This window comes from Cryptotermes secundus, unplaced genomic scaffold (assembly GCF_002891405.2).
Source record: "Cryptotermes secundus unplaced genomic scaffold, Csec_1.0 scaffold575, whole genome shotgun sequence".
In the NCBI taxonomy this organism is placed as follows: domain Eukaryota; kingdom Metazoa; phylum Arthropoda; class Insecta; order Blattodea; family Kalotermitidae; genus Cryptotermes; species Cryptotermes secundus.
Genome location: NW_019731225.1, coordinates 496519 through 521223, shown reverse-complemented (window position 1 = coordinate 521223; position 24705 = coordinate 496519). Strand labels below are relative to the sequence as shown.

At 47.1% G+C, this 24705-nt stretch overlaps 1 protein-coding gene across 1 annotated transcript in view; it reads left to right on the top strand.

The window, feature by feature from the left end:
* LOC111866571 (frequenin-1) overlaps positions 1–24705 on the top strand; it is a 54559-nt gene that overhangs the window by 17769 nt on the left and 12085 nt on the right. The window contains exons 2-3 of the mRNA XM_023855639.2: positions 14004–14028; positions 22666–22714. Coding sequence (XP_023711407.1) covers positions 14004–14028; positions 22666–22714 — 74 coding nt within the window. The remainder of the gene's footprint in view (positions 1–14003; positions 14029–22665; positions 22715–24705) is intronic.

The following is a 24705-nucleotide window of genomic DNA, read 5'->3' as shown; positions in this document are numbered from 1 at the left end:
TGACTTTGATTTTGAGTTGTTGGTTGTGTTAGTTGAAAGTCGCAGTTATGAGACGTAATAAGCTGGTAGCTGAGGCCAAGGACAGTTCGGGAACTCAGAGGATGCGGAACGGCCGCTGTTGGAAGCCTCTACCAAGCAACGGCTAGTGAGGACTGTAGTTATATTAATCTTTGGAGTGTGTAACTCTGTGAGACTCTCAGTTATTTGTGGTTACAAGTTGTGTAATGTCCAGTAAACCGGATTACCAATCCAAACCCCATCTCTAGTCACACTTATCACGTGACAACATGAACGGGGATATGACAGGATAGTAAGAAGTCAAGAGAGCGAAATACAAATTTAAAAGACCACTGTGCAGTGTGAGCATTGTCTGGATATGTGTAATTAAAAGGTAATCCAAGCGGGCTCTTAGAATGTAGGAGCGGGAAGTCGAACTCCGGACCCCTGATATAAACACTCCGACGCACATAATAAGGCATTCATTATAATGAATGATGATAATTATCATCATGCCATTTGGTACTGTACAGTGCAGATATTGGCAGACCCTTAAGCTAACCTGCCAGTGAAGGCAGGCTCTACCCAAACGTTAGCAAGAATCTACCAGTTCACACGACGTCATATTCGAATACGCAGTGGTCTTCAAGCGTTATATTCCTTTGTCTGTGTCAGTTGAGAATTATTCGTATTTTCCCCTCTTTTTTTCCCGTTGTTTTCAACTGTTTCCATTTCGTTTCATGCTGTGCAGTGAATTTGCAGCGGTTAAGTTATTGCAGTCTGCGCTTGCTTTTGTTTCTCACAGACAGTTCAGTGCCTACGTCATTCTAATTACAGCGCCGCGCTGTGGCTGCGAGCGGAACTCGCTTCCTCTCTCTTCTTGATTTCCTGACTCTGTCCCGTTGTTTCCCCCGCAACGGAAACTCTTCCTCGGAGACGCCGCTGTGAGTTCAGAATGGCTAACTCCATGGTAAGAAGCTAACAGTCGCTCAGCTACTCAAGAAGTTGCTCACATTTTATTGAACGAATGTTCATTTTCGTGTTCACAAGAGTCAGTCATTGGTATCTGTCCTGAGTCAGATATATCCACTCTGCATCATGGACTCTACTAAGATATATATTTTTTTCCTTACCAAGGGGGATATTAATAAAATTTGATCCCAAGTTTAGTTTTAAGCCGCTGAATAATTTCACGGATCGGCCTGGGGCTGTTACTCACCTTAATATAATGTCTAAGTTAAGAATGGGTGGAGCTGTACTGCACTTTTCCCTATGTCTCTTCGAGTGACATAACTGAAGAGATAGCCGTTACTAGGTTACGACACAGTAACCAACTCGTCAGCTTAACAACGATTGCACATGCAACAGAAAGTGAAGTCACGAGTTGTGTGTTTAAGATCCCAATAAAATCAGATTACCAATCCAAATCACGTCTATAGTCACTCCATCACGTGACAACTGGTGTCAGAGGTAGGATTCGAACCCACGCCTACATGATGGAGTGACTATAGACGTGATTTGATTGGTAATCGGATTTTATTGGGCTCTTAAGCACACAACTCGTGACTACACTTCACACGCAGAGCAGTGTTCTGGGCCACGGTCTTCACTGCGCGGCTTGGTAACGGCTTCCAACAGTGCACGTTCCTCTGCTCCCGGGCTCACGTCCTCGCAGGCTGGCGTCCATCTCACACCAACCTCATACTCTTCTAACTTCCGTCTCAAAACCATGTCGTAATGTCAGCTGAGCCTTATTATATAGCCTCCGCACGGACCACACAGAAAACACCGCTTCCAACACTTCTCTCGTTAGGTGAAGCCACTACCTAGACGGATACCATAGAAAAACAGATTGCTGTGCAATCGTCGTGACGCTGTTGTTTAATGTGCCGTAACCTAGCAACGGCTGTCTCTTCAGCTATAATACCACAATATTTTTCTTAATTGAACACAAAGAAAACTTTTAAGTCAGGAAATATTACATATCTAATGCCGATGTTAAGAATGCATGACGTATTTGTCTCCATTTCCCCTATACGTGATCATGTTGTGGTTCGTGGGTAGGCACCACTTTGCTTTCCTTTGTTGTCGTGTTTGCTCACACTTCTTGGCCTCATGAAGTGAGCTGACGAGATGTTTTCCGCTCCTCTGGTTCCGTTGAGCCCTTCGTTGCTTTTGGTCATGCGATCATCAGCAGACAATATAGTTAGCTGGGACAACATCATTAAATATACAATGGCCCTCGTTTCATGGACCAAATCTCAGAGGGATAAGTTCCGCCTCTGTGATGCTTTTCAGTGACATCTATTGGAAACGTGAGAAGCCTCACAACTAATTTCGCTTCCCATAGACGTCGCGGGAATCGCTTCTAATGAAGACCGCTGGTTCCTATAGCGGAGATCGTCACGGATTACGCGAACTTGCGTGACGGGAACTTTTCTCAGTTCAGCTAAATCCATTTCCTACGTTCCGTGGCTGTAAAGAAAGTAAGTTTCGAGCTGGTTTTGAAAGCCGCCATTGTTCACAATACGAGCTTCCGGATTGTGGCGCAGTGCAGCCTTGGAGGAACATGTTGCCTCTATGTAAGATTTGAGGTCTTCACGGCGGTGACTATGAAGGATACCGTCTTCTGGGGTGTGGCGCCGTGTACATACTGTGTTAACCGACGTTTCAGAGGAAAATATCGCCTCCATCTTCAGGGTATAAGAAATTCATGAGGTGATACGTTCCTCCGAAACGTCGGTTAACGCAATATCTACACGGCGCGACATCCCAGAATACGGCATTCTTCATGTTGCCTCCATCTTCAGGTACTAAGAATAATCCAAGCATGAAACCAGCGTGAGCACAGGTTTCAGGCGAAATGTTCCTCCTAACTACACGGCGATATATCCCACAAGGCAAAAACTTTTTCGCTGAATAGATCTTCATGAAATTTTATGTTATGGAGTTCTGATACGATTCGTCTTGAACGCTTGCGGTTAACAGCGGACAACAATGAGGACCAGGGACCCACAGGCGTTTCCGCACGCATCTCGAAGTGTAACTTGGACAAAAACAAAAATGTTGCGGACAAAATGTGTGGAGAAAACTGGGGCACCCGTTTAATGTTCCCTGCACTCGTTCCAAAGTCTTGCGGATTTCGAGGTCCATAAACAGAAGTGTGACTCCGCGCTCGCGTTGTCCAACTTGTCCACTCGCGTGATATTACTAAAGTGGTGTCCGGTGAAGTCTCTAGTTCATTTTGAATCTCCCAGTTGACAGGGCTAATGCATTCCCCCCCCCCCGTGAAACAGTACGTTCTGCCCGAGCGGGGCAGAGCCCCCCAAGAGGGCTCATCGCATGCTGGGCACCCAGACGAGGTTCACACCCCGAACAACACTTACTCTGCACCAGTCGGTCCATCAGAGCTTGTGTCCTGTCTCACATGCAGACGGCTGGCTGACCAACCGAGCAGTTATGTTTCGACTCCCGGCAGCGGCGACAGATGTTTCTCTTCTTCACAGTGTCCACACCGCATCTGGGTCCCACCCAACCTCCAGTCCAGCTGAAGGACAAAGCGGCCGGGGCGTGAAGCTCACCACTCACCTCCATAAATTAGTTTGTGGATTATTTTACGAGTCTGTCAGTACACACAGACTGTGACGCGTCGAGTGGTAGAATTATTGGCGACGATCTGGAAGGAGACGGTAGTAGCCTATTCGAAATATTGCCGCGATATTTGCCTGGAGGGGCCTCAGTTACTCCCGCGACCGAACCTCCGTCGAGTTGGGAATACATGGAACTATACTTCCACCCGCCCATGCGTCTTTATGGCAAAAAATGTATCCCTGTAACAGGCCGTGGTGGCCCATAGGGTTGTGAGACGTCGAGGCTCCCACATTTTCTCTAGACATTCGGCCCACAGATGGCGGTAAGGTTGTCAGCCTTACGCGCCGGCCGCCCTTTACGCCCCAGGAAGATTCGTGGTACTCATTTCTGTTAGAGGCTAAGTCGACTCAGGGCCATAGTGCGGTTGGAAGGCTGCACTGACCTCATCGGCAATCGAACCCGCGACCTTCCGGCTTGTAACATAGTGCCTCAACCAGCTACGCTACCGGGTGCCTGCCAAAGGTTAAGGTAAATAGGCCGTGGAGGCCCATAGGGTTGTGAGCCGTCGAGGCTCCCACATGGCATGGTGCTTGAGTAAGCAAAGGGACAGACAACTTGACAAGAACTGTGGGGAGGCTTGGCCGTAGAGATGTGTGGCTGTGGAGATATCGCTGTCATTAGAGCCCACTCAAATTGGGGGGNGGGTGAGTGCAGCAGCATGCAGTGGGGAGCAGTGCGTTACGTAGTCTGCCTGTAGAACTGCTGACGTCGAGAGGCTGAATTGTGAGTCAATAGACAGCAAATGAACCTCAGCCCGGGCGGATTGTGGGGAAGAGATATAGCCGGAGGGAGGGGTTGCCAGGGATGGTGTGTGGCGCCGTGTAGTCTTGTTCAAGTTCATCTTCATTTCGCAGAAACGTGCAGCCTCTCGCTTCAGGGTTATCACAGAGGTCTTTGTGAAAATTCCGTCTTATTGGCTATAATCTTGTAGTCTGTTGAAAATAAACCGACGTTTCGAAGGAATACTTCGCCTCCAATTTCAGGATCGAAGAATAAACCAAACAGAGCTTGCTGCGTGCTTCATGCCGGTTTGTTTCTTGGCTTATCAGTCGACTCTGAAGATGGAATCGACATATTCCTTCGAAATTAACCTACGTTTCGGAAGAAAATGTCATCTCCATCCTCAGGGCCGAAGAATAAACCAAATAGAGTTTGCTGATTTCTTGATGCCGGTTTTAATCTTGATTTATCCTTCGACCCTGAAGATGGAGGCCACATGTTACTCCAAAACGTCGATTGGTTTTCAACAAACTACACGGCGGTACATCCCAGAATACAGATCTCTGCAACTTCTTGTTACTTTTTCGGGTTTCCTCCTCGACACTGAAGATGGTGACGGTATGTTTCTCCGAAACTACTGTGTATTTGTACCAGGCTACACGGCGTCCCTTATCCGTACACCGCACTCCTCATAGTCACCGCCGCGAGAGCCTCAAATCCTGTCGTCGCCACGCTTACGGAGTCACGTCAGTGAATGCTCGTTTGTTGATACTGTGTTGGCTGAGCGGGTTAGTTTAGCGGTAACTCTCTGCACTTGTATTCGGGAAGTCCACTGTTCGAATATCATCCGGAACTTCGGCTAGCCAAACTTCAGTCGTGAGGGCCCGGGGGAAATAAAAATTTGGAGGCCCTTATCAGTAAATACAAATTTGGGTCGTGGCAGATCTTTGTTGTTTTTATTTCTTATAATAATTGAAAATACAGAACAACCTATCCTGATTTTAGACAAGCAAATGCCTCAATAAAATCTTTGGTTTCTCTTCTGTGGAAGCCTCGTTTTGAGGTTTCTAACCTCACCCTACCTGACTGATATCTCTCTTAATTTTCGTCTGTCAGTCCAGACAGATTCCATTACAGTACTCAGCTCCTTGCAAGTAATTTTGACATAACTATTCCCCTTTGTGTGGTTGTGTAGCGTCAGTTTCATCATAAATAGACGTGTGGGTTGTGATCGGGATACGTCTAGCAGCATCGCAACGCATATCTCTGTCTCTCTCTGACCCATTGGCACAGTTGCTCGTGATTCTTGTCGGCTGTGAAGGGGGAGGACACAGCCTTTGCATGTGGATCTGAGCGACAGGCACTGAGGGGTGACAAATGAGCAAAAGCGTCTCATCAGATCAATCTCACGATACAGACTGATGAGACATGAGCGTAATGAAGACACATTAATAGAGCGATAGAAGTTGTCAAGCGAAATAGCTAGAACATAAGGGAAGAAACCGACACTATACACTCTGAGCTACCGACGGCGTCATTACATGAACCACAAATAAAAATAAATGAATTCAGGAAAAGACACTCTTTTAGGAAAGTACTGTTTCCCTAACACTTCTTGATAAGACACGGGCAGCTCAATGCGGTAACTAGGCTGGATTATCAAGGAATGTGGGTTCGATTTCCGAAAGGGACGAACAATCTTAGCGTCTAAGGAGCCAGATAGCTCAGTCGGTATAGCGACTGGCTACGGGTCCGTTGCCGGAAATGCAAGTTCTGTCTTTTTCCCCCAATGTCCAGACCGGCTCTGGGGCCCACTCAGCCTCCTATCCACTGGGTACTGGGGGCTCTTACCCCGGGGGTAAAACGGACAGAGGGTGAAGCTGACAACTCACCAACTAGTGCAGAGATTAAGAATACATGGATCTGTACTTCCACTCGCCCATACGTCTTTATGGCGTAGTGTTTAACTAATTAAGCATAGGGACAAATTTATCATAGCGCCTAGACCGGCCTTAAGGGGTGAAGCAGATCGCCCAACTCCTCTAGAGGAGGTGTTGGAATATGTGGTACCATAGCTCCACTCCTCCATACTTCATGGCGTGGTGCTTACTTAAGTACAAGTAGCTGGCTTCCCACCGCGGCGGCCCGTGTTCGATCCCGGGTCTCGTCAAGTTGGATTTGTGGTGGACAAAGTGGCGCTGGGGCAGGTTTTCTCCCAGTACTTCGGTTTCCCCTGCCAATCTTCATTCCACCAATTGCTCCACAATCACCCTCACCTATCATCTGGGGCTGGTACAATAGGCCAGAAGTGGCCGCAGTACAAGGGACTTAGTCCCACCCCACTAGCAATAAAAAAAATAAGTACAAGTCGACTTTGCCACTGACCTCACCTTGAATGGCCCAGCTGATGGTGGAACACAGTGTGTTTACCGGACTGTATGGTAAGGCGGCGCGAGCTGTAGGTCAGGTCTCGCGGGAAATGGCGACTGTGTGAGCAAATTGAATTTATTTCAAAGCAAAGCTCCGTATGAAACTGACAGCTTGACGCCCAGAACCATTTCCGGGGCAGTTTACGTGTAAAGTTTGTTGCTTCGTATTGTAGCCGCATTGAATAAGGGCAGTCGCTTCTGCTGTCGAGCATAAGGAGATGCGGTAAACCGTCGATAATCCAGGTTAGCTGGGGGAGGTCATCCGAATCAAGCCATAATCCGGATTAATGAAGCAAAAGGTATCCCTAAAAGACAAAAAAAAATAGGAAACAAATAAATGGAAAGTTTAATGATGCAAGTAGTGCCGGTGAGAAATATTGCTGAAACCCAGGGTCTCCTTCATCCAGCTTAAGCCAATCTTGGATATTTGCTTGCGCGGTTTCAGTCTCTCCAGCTGCCCTCAACACAGTCTGAGAGTTCTCGTACTCCTAAATCCCATGCAGCTTTTAAAATATATACTCAACTGTCAACGTTCTTCTTCTCGTGTGCTGTCCAAAAACATAAAAAATTTGAATATACAAAACTGTAATTTTGCCTGTGGTTCTGTATGAGTGTGAAACTTTGTCTCTGACATTAAGGGAGGAACATAGACTGAGGGTGTTTGAGCACATGGTGTTGAGAATATTTGGACCGAAGAGAGATGTAGTGACAGGAGGTTGGAGAAAACTGCATAATGAGGAGCTTCATAACTTGTACTCTTCTCCAAGTATAATTAGAATGATCAAGTCACAGAGGATGAGATGGGCAAGGCATGTAGCACGAATGGGGGAGAAGAGGAATGCATATAGGATATTCGTTGGAAAGCCAGATGGAAAGAGTCCACTGGGAAGACCAAGGGGTAAGTAGGAGTATAGCATTAAAGAGGATCTTAGAGAGACAGGATATGGTTTTATGGACTGGATTGATCTGGCTTAGGATAGGGACCAATGGAGGGCGCTTGTGAACATAGTAATGAACATTCGGGTTCCATGAAATGTTGGTATATTCTTAAATAGCTGAACAACTGGCGACTTCTCATTTCCATGGAGTTCTAGCCCTGTATGATTTGAGGTTCCCATAGCGGTGGTTATGAAGATTGAGGCAAAATGTTCCTCCGAAACGTCGATTGACTTTTATCGGTCTACATGGCGTTATATCCCCGGGTTTAGTTATGTGAGCAGAAGTACGATCCTCGTACAGCACTAGTAACAGAGTTTCACTTAGAACGCAGGAAAGTTTTTTGTAGGCAGATTTTGTGTGTGTACGTGAGACCCCGCGTCCCACCAGTTGAGAAACACTGGCCTAGAGGGGGTGGCAATGCCACAAGAAATACCCCTCACGAAACGGCAATAAAACCCGAGCGTTGCCAATTACCACGGACCTGCCACAGCTGCTCCGCTTCGATGTGGAGTGGCGATATGTGCAGGGTGACACCGGATTCTCCTGCCGCTCTGAAGAGTTTTCTGTTGACGTCAAGTGGGAAATGGAACATCTACGTCATATCCGGCAGCGGGATTCCTGAATACTAAGGTAAAGCTATCCCTGTAACAGGCTGTGGAAGCCCATAGGGTTGTGAGACGCCGAGGCTCCCACATTTTCTAGACAGTCGGCTCATAGAGGAAGGTGAGGTTGTCAGCCTTACGCGCCGGCCCCATTTTACCCCCCGGAAGATTCCTTTTTTTTTTTTTTTGAGATCCCCATTTATTTGCAATCTGTGTGAATACATTTAGCAAATTGTTGTGAGTTGTGTGAAATGACGTGTGGAGGGGAGCTCATTAGTTCCCCTCCGTATATCAATAGGTTGGGGCCTGGTGGGAGAAGGGGAGGAACTTAAGCTAAACTTAAAACTAAACTACTAACTAAGATTATATTTTGAATCTGGTGATCAGATCGATTGGCTGGTGTCGTTTGAGGCGCCTTAGGTCTGGTGGTTGAAGTAGTTGAGCTGCAAGTTCGTTGGGGTGTGTATGTAGTCGAACTCTATATTGGGAGCTCCATTGGCTGATCTCTTCCTTGATTGTGTTGATTTGAAGATCACGCCTGATGGTCGTATTTGGGACGTACCATGGCGCGTGGAAGATTCCTGGTATTCATTTCTGTTAGAGGCTGAGTTGACCCCAGGACCATAATGTGGCTGGAAACCTGAAAAATCCAGTGACCTTGTCGGCAATCGAACCCACTACCTTCCGATTTGTAATATAGTGCCTCAACCAACTACGCTACCGCGTGCCCCCCCCCTGCCGTCTGACGATGCCGCCGAATGTTCTGGTATGAATTTGCAAGACTAGAGGAAGATTTCTGCGTGCGTGTCCAGCAGAGTGGATGCAGACACTACGTTCCTTCAAAACGTCAGAGAACTTCTACCGGACTACACGTTGTCACATCCCGCTCTGAGAGCCTGAAATCCCGTCGCTGTTCTTATGTTTGGTGATCGTATGAGTGGCTTACACTCCTGCAATGAAGATGGAGGCAGTAGTTTCCTTCGAAACGTCGGTGAACCTGTACGAGACTACACGGCGTCGCAAGAGAAAGCACTTTTTCTAGTGAGCTCCGCAGACGCCCCAAGCCGTGGCAGCTCCTCTGTTTCCACGGCTGGCTCCGTGACTCTCGATATCGAGAAGGGATTACGCCGATAGATGGCTGTACCGTCTGGCTGGGTGCACTAATGTAGTCCGTTGTGATGGGGCTGTTTATAATTCAAGGCGCGCGATCCAATTTCCAGGGCTCGGCTAGACCCTCACCGTCGCTTGCAGGCGCTCCACTCTTACGGACCAGTCAGGTTTGTGCGGGGAAGAAGGGAATATGTCTCCAGATTGTTACCTTATGTATGCTGATTCTGCTCGCCTTTGGTTCCGCGGTTTGCTGTAAGATTTGAGGTTTTCACGGCGGTGACTAAGAAGAAGGCCGTCTTCTAGGATGTGACGCCGTGTAGATATTGTGTGTGCCTACATTTCGGAGGACCGTGTCGCCTCCATCTTCAGGGATGGAGGCGATACGATCCTCCGAAACGTCGGTTTGCACAAGATCTATACGGCGCCACATCCCAGAAGACGGCCTTCTTCTTGGGTAGTGTTGCCTACGTTTCGGAGGCAGATGCTGTCTCCAGCTTCAGGGTCGCCCTCACTTGCCCTACTCCCCTTAGATCCTCGCCAACTTTCTTTGCCTCTCTGTTATACTTTCACACGTATTTCATTTGTAATTTTCCAAAAAACGAGTAGCGAATTTTTTAAACCTCACAAGAAAGGGATGTACGTTGTAAGTCACTTTCTTTACAGTTCCGCCTCTGCGCGCTGCGTCACTTCCTCTGCTGTTATTGTTTAACGACGCTGCAGCGATGATAGGTTTATTACTGAATATTGAGAAGCTGACGGAATGAGAATTGGCAGGGGAAACCCAAGTACTCTTAAGAGAACCTGTCTCAGTACCATTTTGGCCGCCACATATCCAACATGACATGACGTGGGTTCGAACCCGGGCAGCCGCATTACAGTTCCTAATTACACTTTTGCATTACACACGGTGAAAGAGGCTGCAACCACAAAGCATTGCGCCACTTCTTGTTCTCTAAGTTGTCCCTGTATGGGGGAGTGGATGTATAGCTCCACCATTATTGACATCGGCTCTAGATGGAGGTCAGTGGTCAGCTTCACGCCCCGGCTGAGGTACCCAGTGGACAGGAGGCCGGAGGGGACCCAGAGCCTCCAGCCGGTCGTCATACCGACTGCCACACGATGACAGCTGTCGGAGACGGGATCAGAACCCAGGACCGTCAGATGCTCCCGCGAGCTGACCTGCCTCAGTAGGACAGGAGTCAATATTGACCCAGTGTGAGACAGCGCAAGGCTCCGAATTGTTTATGGAGGAAGCGACTAGAACAAATATTTGAGCCCATTCGTAGGTGTGTTACCCAGTAACGGAACGAAGCCATAAACCGGTGGGACGTCGCCGCGCCGCCTCGGGAATTGGGACGCTTTTTGCCGACGTCGCGCCCGACCGTAACGGGACGGTGTACCGCTGCGGGAGCGAGGCGAGACACCGCCCAGGGCCGATGAGGTCTGAAGTTCTGAATATGAAAGTTGACTTCTGGGATATGACGCCCTGAATTCTGTATTTTCTTTTGCGGGCTGTTTAACTACCCTTTCTACATGGAGACTATATCGTCAGATAATATGAAGGGATATGAATTGTGGATTGGAAAGGATTTGGAAGAAGTTGGTCGTGGATTTTCACAGTACTATCCTGAAATTTGCCCGGTTAGTCTGAGGAACCCCACGAAAATCCTCAGTATTCGAGCCTGACTCCGTGTGGACTGTAACAGATTTACCATCCATGTTCACTGTTATATTTTGAAGATGGAGGCAACAGGATCCTCCGAAACAATGGAAACTTCTAACTACATTATGCAGCGCCATAGCCAAGAATACATAATCTTCTGTGAGGATACCCACAGCCCGATATTCGAAGCGGATATTGAATTAACTAGCTGGTTATCACAGCGGTAACACTGAACTTGTATTGGGCACGTGCTCGGTTCGAACNGTATCCTGAAATTTGCCCGGTTAGTCTGAGGAACCCCACGAAAATCCTCAGTCAGAGAACAGATGTCAGTATTCGAGCCTGACTCCGTGTGGACTGTAACAAATTTACCATCCATATTCACTGTTATATTTTGAAGATGGAGGCAGCAGGATCCTCCGAAACAATGGAAACTTCTAACTACATTACGCAGCGCCATAGCCAAGAATACAATAATCTTCCGTGAGGATAGCCACAGGCCGATATTCGAAGCGGATATTGAATTAACTGGCTGGTTATCACAGCGGTAACACTGGGCTTGTATTCGGCACGTACTCGGTTCGAACCTGGGCCTGGACAAGCTATCCTGCCTGACTGACGTTTTCCTTTATTTTCCTCAGTTCATCCAGGCAAATACCGGTTTATCGCGGCCGTTTCCTTCTAAATCCTTACGAATTCACCGTCAATACTACCACGGCACGACGCTATATGGATCAGTTGCTGACAGCGTCGCAACCTCCCCTCCCTCCCCGCCGCCTTGCGTGCAGCAGGTATGTGAACCGCGACCTTGACGCGCTCCGACGCCCCGACGTTTCGCCTGCATTATGCATTGAGGGGTCAGACGCCAGGACATCGTTACGTCACTTTCCGAAACGACGGCACGCGATGTCGTGTAGCGTGTAGATGTACTGTTTGGATGAGGCCAGGCAACTCGTGGGGCAGAGACCCCCGGTATGTTGGTGCAGCAAACCCTCAGTGTCCCTAGAAGACAACAAAGCTTAGGAAACAGATAATAATGTAAGCAGTGCTGAGGAAAATACATGAAAAGTATGTCGATTTAGAAAACTACAGAGAGACAAGAAACTGAAATCCAGCTGAAGCCTATCTTGCATATTTTCTTGCGAGGTTTCAGTCTCTCCAGCTGCTCTCGGCTCAGTCTGAAAGTCCTCTTGCTCCTAAACTGCATATCTTTCGAAGTAGGTACTCAACTGCANGACAACAAAGCTTAGGAAACAAATAATAACGTAAGCAGTGCTGAGGAAAATACATGAAAAGTATGTCGATTTAGAAAACTACAGAGAGACAAGAAACTGAAATCCAGCTGAAGCCAATCTTGCATATTTTCTTGCGAGGTTTCAGTCTCTCCAGCTGCCCTCAGCTCAGTCTGAAAGTCCTCTTGCTCCTAAACTCGATATCTTTCGAAGTAGGTACTCAACTGCACAGAAAACTGCATAATGAGGAGCTTCATAACTTGTGCTCTTCTCCAAGTATAATTAGAATGATCAAGTCAAGGAGGATTAGGTGAGCAGGACATGTAGAACGAATGGGGGTGAAGGAGAATGCATATAGGATATTGGTGGGAAAGCCAGAAGGAAACAGACCACTGGGAAAACCAAGGCGTAGGTGGGTGGACAATATTAAAATGGATCTTAGAAAGATAGAATGGGATGGTATGGCTTTGACTGGTCTGTCTCAGGATAGGGAGCAGTGGTGGGCTCTTGTGAACACGGTGATGAACCTTCGAGTTCCATAAAATGCTGGGAAGTTCTTGAGNCTCTTCTCCAAGTATAATTAGAATGATCAAGTCAAGGAGGATTAGGTGAGCATGGCATGTAGAACGAATGGGGGTGAAGGGGAATGCATATAGGATATTGGTGGGAAAGCCAGAAGGAAACAGACCACTGGGAAGACCAAGGCGTAGGTGGGTGGACAATATTAAAATGGATCTTAGAAAGATAGAATGGGATGGTATGGCTTTGACTGGTCTGTCTCAGGATAGGGAGCAGTGGTGGGCTCTTGTGAACACGGTGATGAACCTTCGAGTTCCATAAAATGCTGGGAAGTTCTTGAGTAGCTGCAGAATTGGCGGCTCCTCAAGAAGGGCTCAGCTCCATAAGTAAGTAAGTACTGGACTGTAAACAGAATTTTTCATTTTTCATATTCCGAGCCGAATTGGCTGTAACCGGATTAGCGAGCGCTTACGATATGTAAAATGTTTAGTATCGACGGAGTTAAAACTCTGATTTGCAATTTCAGGTGACCATAGCAACGAATTGTTTTGGCATTAACACCTTCCATAAATATTAGTTACGTAGTAGTTCATGAATGAGCGAGCGGTCTTTTGTTTGAATGTATCGTGTGTATTATGTGAGTATGGTTATTATTTTGATGTGGGTCCGACAAGTGCAGGCAGTATTTATGTCTGAGTGTTGCTTACTTTATTGGCAGTTTTTCTTTTTACCTTTTCAAAACTTGCACAAAGAAACTGTCCGTTCGTACTGTTAAGAACTGCTTTTGCTGATATGGCCCCGAACATAGAATCTTTTTATTGCTTGGATGAGTAGAATCAAAGTTACACAGACACACACACACACACACACACATACTCATACTCATTCTCTCCTGACATTTCCTTATGCATCGACGTTTCGGAGGACTTTACTGATTCTTTCTTCAGGATCGAAGAGTAACCCAGCCAAGCAGCAAGACCTAGGCAGCAAGCAGAGCTCCTTTTCCCTGAAGATGGAGACAGTAGGTTTATCCGAAACGTCGGTGAATTTATATTGGATTACACGGCTTCACATCTGAAAAGATGTTACTATACTTTGTCAGTTCCCTTCACTAAAGTTCATTTTGTTTCTCTTTTTCCAGTTTCCGAGAAGGAGGTCCGGCAATGGTGAGTACAGTCAACAGCATTGCCAGTTGATACAGCTTTCTGCCGTTAGACTCAGAAGAAAAATAAATGCCATTGGGGTCAGCGTGAACAATAGGACGCTTTTCTTAATATAACCAAATTACGTTGCACATCGAGACAACCTCGAGCGACGTTTCGAACTGCGCAGAACACTGTTCGAAACCGAGAAACAGTTATTTAAGATCTGAGGTTCTCACAGCAGTGGACATATAGCGCCATTTTTGTAGTTCGTTGAAAGTCGACAGATGTTTCTGAGAAACGTGTCGCCTCCATCTTCAGGGTCGAAAAATAAGCCGAGTAAGAAACCAACATGAAAAGAGGTGACAGACTCTGTTTGCCACATGCTTTCACGCTGCTTTCTTTCTCGGTTTTTCGACCCTGAAGAAGGAGCCGACATGTTCTGCCGAAACGTCGGTTGAATTTCAAAGGATTATATGTCGCTGTATCCCACTTAATAGAACCCTAAAGACAGTGTGCTCTGGGTTTCCGTCTTCCTTTGGGGTTGCTTATTTTACGAATCTGAGTGGTGTCGAAAGGGTGATTAATGAGCGAGGGATTAAGTAGGCTCCGGAACGAAGCAGTCGTCGCCTTCCCGATGCGTACCGATAGTGTCGCTAAATAAGTTTGTGTAGGGAGGCACGCGGTAGCATTGTTAGCTGAGGCGCTGTGCTACAAGCTAGAAGGTCGCGGGTTCGAGTTCCGATGAAGTGAATTTTTTCAATTTACTTAATCCTTCCAGCCGCACTATGACCCTGGGGTCGATTCAACCGCAACAGACATGAGTACCAGGAATCTTCCTGGGGTTAAAGGGCGGTCGGCGCGTGAGGCTGACAACCTCACCGCCATCTGTGAGCCGATTGTCTAGAGAAAATATGGGAGCCTCGACGTCTCACAACCGTATGGGCCTCCACGGCCTGTTGCACGGATAGCTTTACCTTCTTGCCTAGTTTGTGTAGCGTCTCTAGACTAGAACGTCTTGACGCTGCAATCGAAATGATGACCCACGGAACAGCCCCTTGTGGGCCCATGGGATGTGTAACACAACGTAGGCAAGTCGGGAGCTGCAGGGAACAGGTACGCTACTTGCGCGACATGTGCGGTTGTGTAAGCACCAGCCCGCTCGGGGAAATCCCTTCTGAAATGCGGTTAGCAAAAATCAATACTGGGACACGCACCCCGAATTGGGAGAGTTGGCACCACTGCCTCGCTCACGTTTCTCGAGCACTTTCATCATATTGTATCGAGTACAGCCGTTACTACGCAGTACGAGAATCAGCAAACGGCCGTTTCTAGGCAACGGGTGGCTAACCACACAAAAATAGAGGTACATTTGAAAGCGGTGTTTTCTGTTGGGTTCGCTCCGAGAATAAATAACGAGGACACCAGGCCAGTTGAGGTGATAATTGGAAAATTGAGACTGAGTTGAGGGTTGGCAGTACAGATCAGAGAAAGGAAAATTAAGAAGAGATGACGTTATAGTTGAATTGACAGTTGACAAAGGGTTCTGCACGGGCGGCTGTGAGAAGAGGAACTGAGAGCGGGAAGCTGGAGAATCTCCACTGTTAAAAGTCGTTATCAGGATACGACTAATGAAGACTGTAATAGACTGAGGACACTAGTCTGTGTGTGTCAGTGATCTGTAGAGTGTAGTTCCGAGTGGTGTTTACAGGTGTGCCAATAAATCTTATATCAAATCCATACCCCGTCTATAGTCACGCCCCTAAATAGTGACAGTATTCTAATGCAAGCGGAAGTCGCCGTTCTTTGCCCTGGACATGTTTGCTTTGCCAGTCAGTGTCACGACGTCCAGTAACTAGGACTGAAACTCGCGTTAAGAAATGAAGGATTCCCCGTGTAGTTTAAGTGACAGGATAGGAATGGGGCACGAACCGCACCCAGAAACTACTGCAACACAAGCCATGCTACCGTGCATATTGGTAAGAGCACGAAGTGAATGTCACTCTGTGCGCAGCAGGAAACTTGGAGCTTGTATTTTTCTGTATGTGAATAACGAGTGTGAGGAGTGAGGAGTGACCAGTAGCAGTCAGACTCCCCCTCTCGTGGAACAGAGGGCCCCATTTCAAAACACGTAAATTTCTTCGAAAGAACAAAAATATGGTCTTGGGTTCCCAGATGGGATCAAAAACCAAGATCGACTGTGCTGGCGAATGCTGGCAGTAATTTAACTGACCGATCGAATAGGAGCCGCGTAATCTGTCCTGAAGCTGCAGACAAGTAGGTTCCTCCGAAACGCTGGCACCGTTGTGCAGGAAAGATTGAGGCGGCAGGTTTCTCCGAAACAGTGGTGCTTTCCTTGCACGCTAAGAGCAGATCCCACCGAGAATGCTTAGTCACTCGGAATGGAACACCCTGTACATGAACGTCGCTTGCCGTGCAGTTGGGCGCGTGATACCGTTCATTTGCCACTGAAATATTATTGTTGCATGTACTTTGTGTGGGCTCCAGTTAAATTAATTTGGAGCGCCTAAGAGCAGACACTCCGCTGCACACTTCACTTCACAGCAATGCAAATGAGCCCCGTGACGTCACTCTAGTGTCCTGACAAGTTGCTATGTGTAACAGAGTTTCTGAATCCATTAGTGAATTTTACAGACGTAATTATAGCATTTATATCCCCTAGAAGATCTTTTGTATCGTGACCCTTTAGCGTAGTATTGAGTGTACGTACCACATGCTTTAACTTTACAGAACTCTGCATTCTGTCCACACAGTGTATTTGTGTGTTCCTTATGGCTCACAATAAACAGCGATTGTTTCCCTAAACAGCATTAACCGGTTGGGCGTTGCTATGGAGACGTAGTGTGTTCCCTGTGAGGTACGGACTTCAACATACTGAAGCTCTGCATTCTGCCCACACAGTGTATTTATGTGTTCCGTATGGTTCTCACAATAAACAGCGATTGTTTCCCTAAACAGCATTAACCGGTTGGGCGTTGCTATGGAGACGTAGTGTGTTCCCTGTGAGGTACGGACTTCAACATACTGAAGCTCTGCATTCTGCCCACACAGTGTATTTATGTGTTCCGTATGGTTCTCACAATAAACAGCGATTGTTTCCCTAAACAGCATTAACCGGTTGGGCGTTGCTATGGAGACGTAGTGTGTTCCCTGTGAGGTACGGACTTCAACATACTGAAGCTCTGCATTCTGCCCACACAGTGTATTTATGTGTTCCGTATGGTTCTCACAATAAACAGCGATTGTTTCCCTAAACAGCATTAACCGGTTGGGCGTTGCTATGGAGACGTAGTGTGTTCCCTGTGAGGTACGGACTTCAACATACTGAAACTCTGCATTCTGCCCACACAGTGTGTTTATGTGCTCCGTATGGGTCTCACAATAAACAGCGATTATTTCCCTAAACAGCATTAACCGGTTGGGCGTTGCTATGGAGACGTAGTGTGTTCCCTGTGAGGTACGGACTTCAAGATACTAAAACTCTGCATTCTGCCCACACAGTGTATTTGTGTGTTCCGTATGGTTCTCACAGTAAACAGCGATTGTTTCCCTAAACAGCATTAACCGGTTGGGCGTTGCTATGGAGACGTAGTGTGTTCCCTGTGAGGTACGGACTTCAAGATACTAAAACTCTGCATTCTGCCCACACAGTGTATTTATGTGTTCCGTATGGTTCTCACAGTAAACAGCGATTATTTCCCTAAACAGGATTAACCGGTTGGGGTTTGCTATGGAGACGGAGTGTGTCATTTCATTATGGCGGCAGACACAGGATTTCTGTGAAACCGTTCCATCTGCAGATCGGGCGGAAATATTGGACACGATAAATTCTGTCTCGTGCTTTTCTTGTTTCGCTACAAAAGGGAATTTAAATTCGAGAGAAATGAAGATTTCTTTTTCATAAATTTAATTTATGGATGGAAGTGGATCCATATCTCTTGTCTGCACTCACTTGAGATCGTTTCATCGTTTTGTTCGGCGCTTCTCNCAATTGAAATTGATTCTGCATGAGCTGGGAGACTGAAGAGGGCTTCCGTAATTTCGCGAGAGACGTGCAAATGCCTCCCCTCCCCCCCCAAAGCCTGCAAACAGAACTGCGCTTTGCTTTTGAGTAAGGAGAATTCTGTAAGAAAGCATTGGCTTGCATCGGATCACGTGGCGTGAGATACAATCGAGAAATTAGTTCGTCTCCTCCAAATAAAAGCTGAGGTACGTATGCACACGTACTTCGGTATAAGGCCTTGTAGTCCTGTGAAAGTTAGCTGACGTTTCTAACGGCCATATCGCCTCCATCTTCAGGTTTGAAGGGTGAGCCAAGCATGAAGCACACAGCAAGCAGAAATGTGCTTGCAGCCTGCATCTTGCTAGATATGGAGGTGTTATGTTCTATCCGAAACGTCGGTTGACTTCAATCGGACCATGTTCCACTATACAGAGGCCTTCGCTGTTTCCATAGCTACGCCCAACCGCTTAACGCTGTTTTCTGCGAGAACTATATCTCCATGGAGCTGGACACTTCTTGAGAAGCCGCCAAACACTCAGCTACTCACAAATTTCTAAACATTTTATGGAACCCGAAGGTTCATTACAGTGTTTACGAGAGCCCGCCGCTAGTCCATACCGTCCCATCATATCACTCTAAGATCCATTTTAATATTATCCTCCTATCTACGTCTAAGTCTTCCTAACGGTATATTTTCTTATTTCCTTGCCACCGAAACCTGATATATATTTCTAACACCAATGCGTGCTACATGCGTTGCCAATCGTATCTTCTTGCGCGTTTCTTAAGGACGAAAGGACTAAATGCAAAGGATATTCATAAGGAAATTTTTCCTGCTTATTGTGGGAAGTGTTTGTCGCGTAAAGCGTTTCATAGCCGAGATGATAAACGTGGCAAACGCTTCGCTGATGACGAAGAAGTTGAAACGGAGGCGCGTAAGTGGAGACAACAGTCAAAAGACTTCTATGCTGCGGGTTTCAACGCAAAGGTAAAGCGATGGGACAAATATATCGATGTTGGTGGAGGATATGTCGAGAAATATATGTTTTTCCCCGGGTTCGAATGCCACATGTTTTACGTTCTATATCAATTCGTGACCCATTTACTAACTCTCACCCTTAAAAATTATAAGAATATTGTCTTACAGGATGTTATGCCGTATAGTCTGGTAGAAAGGTAAGAACGTACTTCTTCCGCTTTCATGTTAGAAGAAATTCCTTTGAGATGGAGGTATGAAAGCCTCCGAAACGTTGATAATTGTGTGTTCCTCCAAAATATTAGTAAACCTCTGCCAGACTACACGGCGTCACGTTCCATAAGGCTGTAATCTTAATACCGACCGCCGTGAGACACTTCCATAATGGGCATTTAGCGAACTGTTTCCGACTAACTGTCGTGATTCGCTATGGAACACATTTGATATGAAATTCCACAGGCGCGCCGTGCTATAGCGGCAACTTCTCCGGCGCATCTGATTTGCGTGTAGTATAATCCTAACATTGCAGGCGTTATCTACAGCAACAGAGAAATTACGAATCTTGAGGACATTAAGTTTATAGAAGGACGATTCGGATGTTTGATTAGTGAGGATGCGATGGGTACGACATGTAACAAGGATAGGGATAATAATAATAATAACAACAATAGGCCTACAATATTTCTGACGATAAAGTCTGAAGGAAAATATCAAACGAATCTGTTTCAGGTTTTGAATAGAATCACTGAAAAAGTAGGCTCAAGAAGCAAGTGGGATATGACTTTCATTCCAGAGGTCACCAGTTCGAGTATCAGTCGAACACCGACTATCCTGACAGTTCTTGAAGGCCTGAATCGTGCCTCAAATTAGGACAAGACCGCCTCTCTCCTATGCAATGGAAACCGGGGACCCTTTCCCCGAGGATAAAGTGGGAGGGGCGTGAAGCTGATCACTCAACTCTATCCAGTACCACGGTCAAGAATGGTGGAGCTATACCTCCAGTCCCATTACATCTTCACGGCTTGGTGCTTAATTAAGTGTAAGGACAACTTTACCTTGCAGTTCTGCTACACTTAGACTGGCAGATCTAACTTAACCTTTTTCTTTTATTGCTAGTGGGGTGGGACTAAGTCCCTTGTACTGCGGCCACCAGCCCCAGATGATAGGTGAGGGTGACTGTGGTGCAATTGATGGAATGAAGATTGGCAGGGGAAACCGAAGTACTCGGAGAAAACCTGCTCCAGCGCCACTTTGTCCACCACAAATCCCACTTGACCAGACCCGGGATCGGGAAGCCAGCGACTAACCGCTTGAGCCATGGCGCTGCCTTTACCTTTGTCTAACCAGACCTAACGGTACTAAAGGCTGCTTTTCGATTTGGCTTCTTGAAACGTGCCAGACATTAGCATGTCTTAGCCTGGTGTTGGGTGCACACTTCACTGAAGTTCCCTTTCAACTGGCCTGGATCCAGAATAGATCAGAAGGCGATTTCCGAACGAGCTTCTTAACTGCCTCTCCGCTCTGCACGGCGCATGAGTGTCGGCTCTTTGTTGCGTATTTCCGGTTTTTGTCCGCTGGTGCTTACAAGTAGAAATGTCAGCCGCACGGGCTGGAGGGGGAGGTGAGGGCGCAGTGCAAAGGGACAGCTTGCGTCGCAGCTCTGGGGGCAGGCACCCTCTTATTATCTGCATTCCATTTTTCATTCAGAATTCCTCTTAGGGTTTTTATTGTGTGTCACGTCATCTTCTTTGACTGTGTCCCACTTCACGAAACGTCTCTGTTGAGTGGGTAGCGCTCTGGACTTGTACTACGGAGGTACTTTGTTCGAAGCTGAACCGAGACACCGGATTTCTTGACTGAGGCCTTTCGTCATTTCTTGCGGTGCTCCCGGACAAGTACAAGGTAGTACGCCGATGAGGCCAAGACCAATTCCTTCCCAGTCCTTGCAGATTCACTACTCCTCTAATGATCTGCTGCACCTTGTGCAGTCTTCTTGCTGACAGCGTAGACAAGATGCCCGAAGGTTTCACATTTCGGCCCGGAGACCGAATACACTGACGGAGATCTTTCGTAATATAGCGCGCAGAGCCGTTGCCGAGTAGCGACCTCGAAACACAACGAAACAACATTCGCTGCTAGGCAACAGATTTTTAATAAGCACGTACGTATACGCGGCTGTTGCTGGGTGACACCTCGGACAGGCACGTTCCCATGGAGATGATTGGGGCAACAATGGGAGTGCTGTGTTTTTGCGTGGTCCGTGCCTAGGGGTTATTAGTGAGACGAGCTTTAGACCTTGGTCAGTTGTTAGTCTGTGAAGAGAAGGCGAGGAGTTTGGTGTGAGATAGCCGCCAGCCTGGGAGTTATTCAGAGAACTGTGGTTCTGGTAGCTGAGGCATGGGGACAGTTCGGGAACCCAGAGTAAGGAAATGGCCGCCGTTGAAGACCGTTACCAGGCAACAGCTAGTGGAGACTATAATTGACTAAAGACAGTAGTCAGTGTGTGACAGTGACCTGTAAAGTGTAGTCACGAGTTGTGAGTCTATAATTGGTCAATAAATCGAGTCACCAATCCAAACCCCGTCTCTAGTCACTCATGCACGTGACAGTAATATCCTCAGTTTCACCAGGTGGATATCTATATATGTGTTTCAGGGGCTCATTCCCGTTGGGCAAAGCGTCCGGACACACGTCTCCATCCAATGCCGAGATGAGTAATGCTTGGAGCTGTGCCTCCACTCCTCCATGCGTTTTCATGGCGTGGTGCTTCATTAAGCAGAGGCAGCCGTCGCACTGCGAGTCCGTTGAACCGAGTCCCCGGTATAGGGGGCGGGGCGGGGGCGGGGGCTGGCGAAGCGCACGCATGGTCAGCTTGCTATGTCCGTTACCTGTCGCTTTGATGTGGAGCGCGCGTTGCTGACATCTGCAGACAAGACGGGTTTATTCTGAGAGAGTTGTGAGGGCTGCGTCAGCGGGGTAGCAGGGGAAGTGATGATAGCAGTAAAATGTAAATTTGCACCGTGCCATGAATACGTGTGGGGGAGTGGAAGTATAGCTCCAGAATTTTTGACCTCAGCACTGGATGGAGGTGAGTGGTCAGTTTAACGCCCTGGCCGCTTTACCCCCGAGGAAAGGCGCCCGGTACCCATGCGATAGGAGTCTGGGTGGTCCTCACAGCCGGCCTTCCAGCCTATAGCCCGTGACTGTATTGGTTGAGCTGTACAGGAAGGAGAAGGGAAGAGAAGAAGAAAGAAGAGACGGGGTGAGGAAGGGAGGAGAGGAGAGAGAACTGGAAACTTGTGTAGGAACTAAGAGACGGGAGATGTGAGAGTGCTTGATGAAGGGGAACACGTGTAGGAGACTCCAAATCTCGTAGAGACGGCGACTGGTGGATGCAGAAGTTAGGGAGAGACTGACAGTGAATAAACGAACAGTGGGAAAGTACCATTGGCAGAACATCGGGATATTCTGACTCATGTCCTTTCGTAGTTTCCCACTGTCCCCCTAAGCAAATGCTGAGATAGTATCTCGATCAGACCGTGACCGTTTCCTTCCAGATATTCTTCAATTTCGTAGTTCCTGCACTGTCCTACCAGTTGACAGCTCGGTAAAGTAGCCAACAGGACATGCTGTAGTAATCATGTGTTGTCTCTCCTTGCAGGCACAAAGGCTTCCTGAAGGACTGCCCCAACGGTCTGCTCACAGAACAGGTAAGTGTTTATGAAAGTGCGCCCGATTTACCCGGTTCTGGCCGTTGAGGAACAGAAGGCTGTGAACTTGTGTCTTCTCGAGCCCCCCCGCCTCACCCCTGTCCTGCGCGGAGAGCCGACTTTTCTGCCTTATCGAATTACTTTTAACTGTTGACATCTCAGCATGAACAAACGGCACCCTGCCTAATGGAGAAGTCAGAACCTCCAGACACATTTCTCTTCCAGCGTATCTTTGGTCCGTCCGCAACGAAAAGTTCTAAAGACGTGACTATTAACTTCACCGTGTTCGCCGCAACTACAGAACTGCTGTACGGATTCTGATTAATTTATAAGTGCCGGAAATCCCTGAAGATAGTGGCAGCAGGTTGCACCGAAACGGTAGCATTCTGTGAAGTATCATATCTTCTAGAGGCACACCCGTTTTCACGGCCGACTCTGGACTAATATTCTCTGCAATGTGACGTCATTCGTTTACCCTGAAGGTGAAGTCAGCCATGTTCCTCAGAAACGTCGGTTTACCAGACTACACGGAGTCATATCCCACAACACCTAAACCTTAGAAGTATGTGAGGTTTGAGGTTCTCACAGAGAGGTAACTGAAGATGCTTTCCTTCTGGAATGTGACGCCGTGTAGTCTGGTAAACCGACGTTTCTGAGGAACATGGCTGACTTCACCTTCAGGGTGGACGAATGACGTCACATTGCAGAGAATTTTAGTCCAGAGTCGGTCGTGAAAACGGGTGTGCCTCTAGAAGATATGATACTTCACAGAATGCTGCTCCAATTTTTAAGTTTTCTCATTTAATGTCTTTAGAGTTGGTTGTTTAACGACGCTGTCAGTACCGACACTTCGTGGCGTCCAATGCTAGGATGACAAATGAGTGTGGAGCAGTCGGTGGGATGAGAATTGACAGGGGAAACCGAAATACTCGAATATAACCTGCTCCAATGTCACTTCGTCCACTACAAATCCCGTATGACTTGACTTGGGCTCGAACCCGGGTCTTCTGCGGTTGGAAGCCGACGACTAATCGCCTGTGATGTGACACGGTCGCTACCATACTGTCACGTACTCACGTGACAAATTTCCTGTTGGAAGCCTTGTCAGATTTTATAAACACATTCTGAAGTTAGTCTTTACTTCTGAGAGCATCAAACTGCAAACTTCTCTAATGAACTCCTCGACTAAGAGCTAAGGACAAGTTAAAAATATCTTTAAAACGCCGTTAAGTTTTAACTGACTGCGAGCAACAAAATTAAACAGATGGGTCGAACGGTTCGGTGGGTCCGTACTGTGAGCCGGTAATCGCTGCCTATGCTACAGTGCGCTTTCCGAATGCATCCTCCCCGTTGCCTTGACAACCAGAAAATTCTAAGCGGCTGTAAGAGACGGTCGCTTTCAGAACGTTCCTTACAACACTTTACCCGACGCCGTATTGCAGACAGATGTTCCATTTACAGCGGGGTTCGAACACTGGGGTACGCGAGGCGATAGCGAATTCCTGTTTTAGCTCACCGTTACAATTTCTTAGCCTAATTTCCGTATTTAAAAAAAATAAAAGGAAGCTTAGTTGCTGCCCGTGTGTCTGTTTATCTCTACCCTAATTTTTTTTTTTTCGTTTTCTGTGGTGTTCGTGTCGTACGAAAGGCGAAACCATGCCATTAGTTCCTTCAAGAAACCTTTATTTTTGCGTCTCATTTTCTCATGGTTGTGACTGAAGAGTTATCGTTCGTAGTGTGACTCCGTATCGTCTGGTAAAGATTATCTGCGCAGAGAATTCTTCTCTTTCAAAAGTGTTTCAGGAGAGGTGATTCTCCTGACACCTCTGGCGCTTTTTTCTCGTATGTGCTTGCATAAGGCAGCTAGTGGAGGCAGTGATTATAGATCACTAACCGCAAATTAGCGATCTCTTTCTATGCGTAATTTGTGCCATTATACATCTCCATGTAACGATAGTTATCGGGAACATTCTCAAAAATTCGCATCGTCT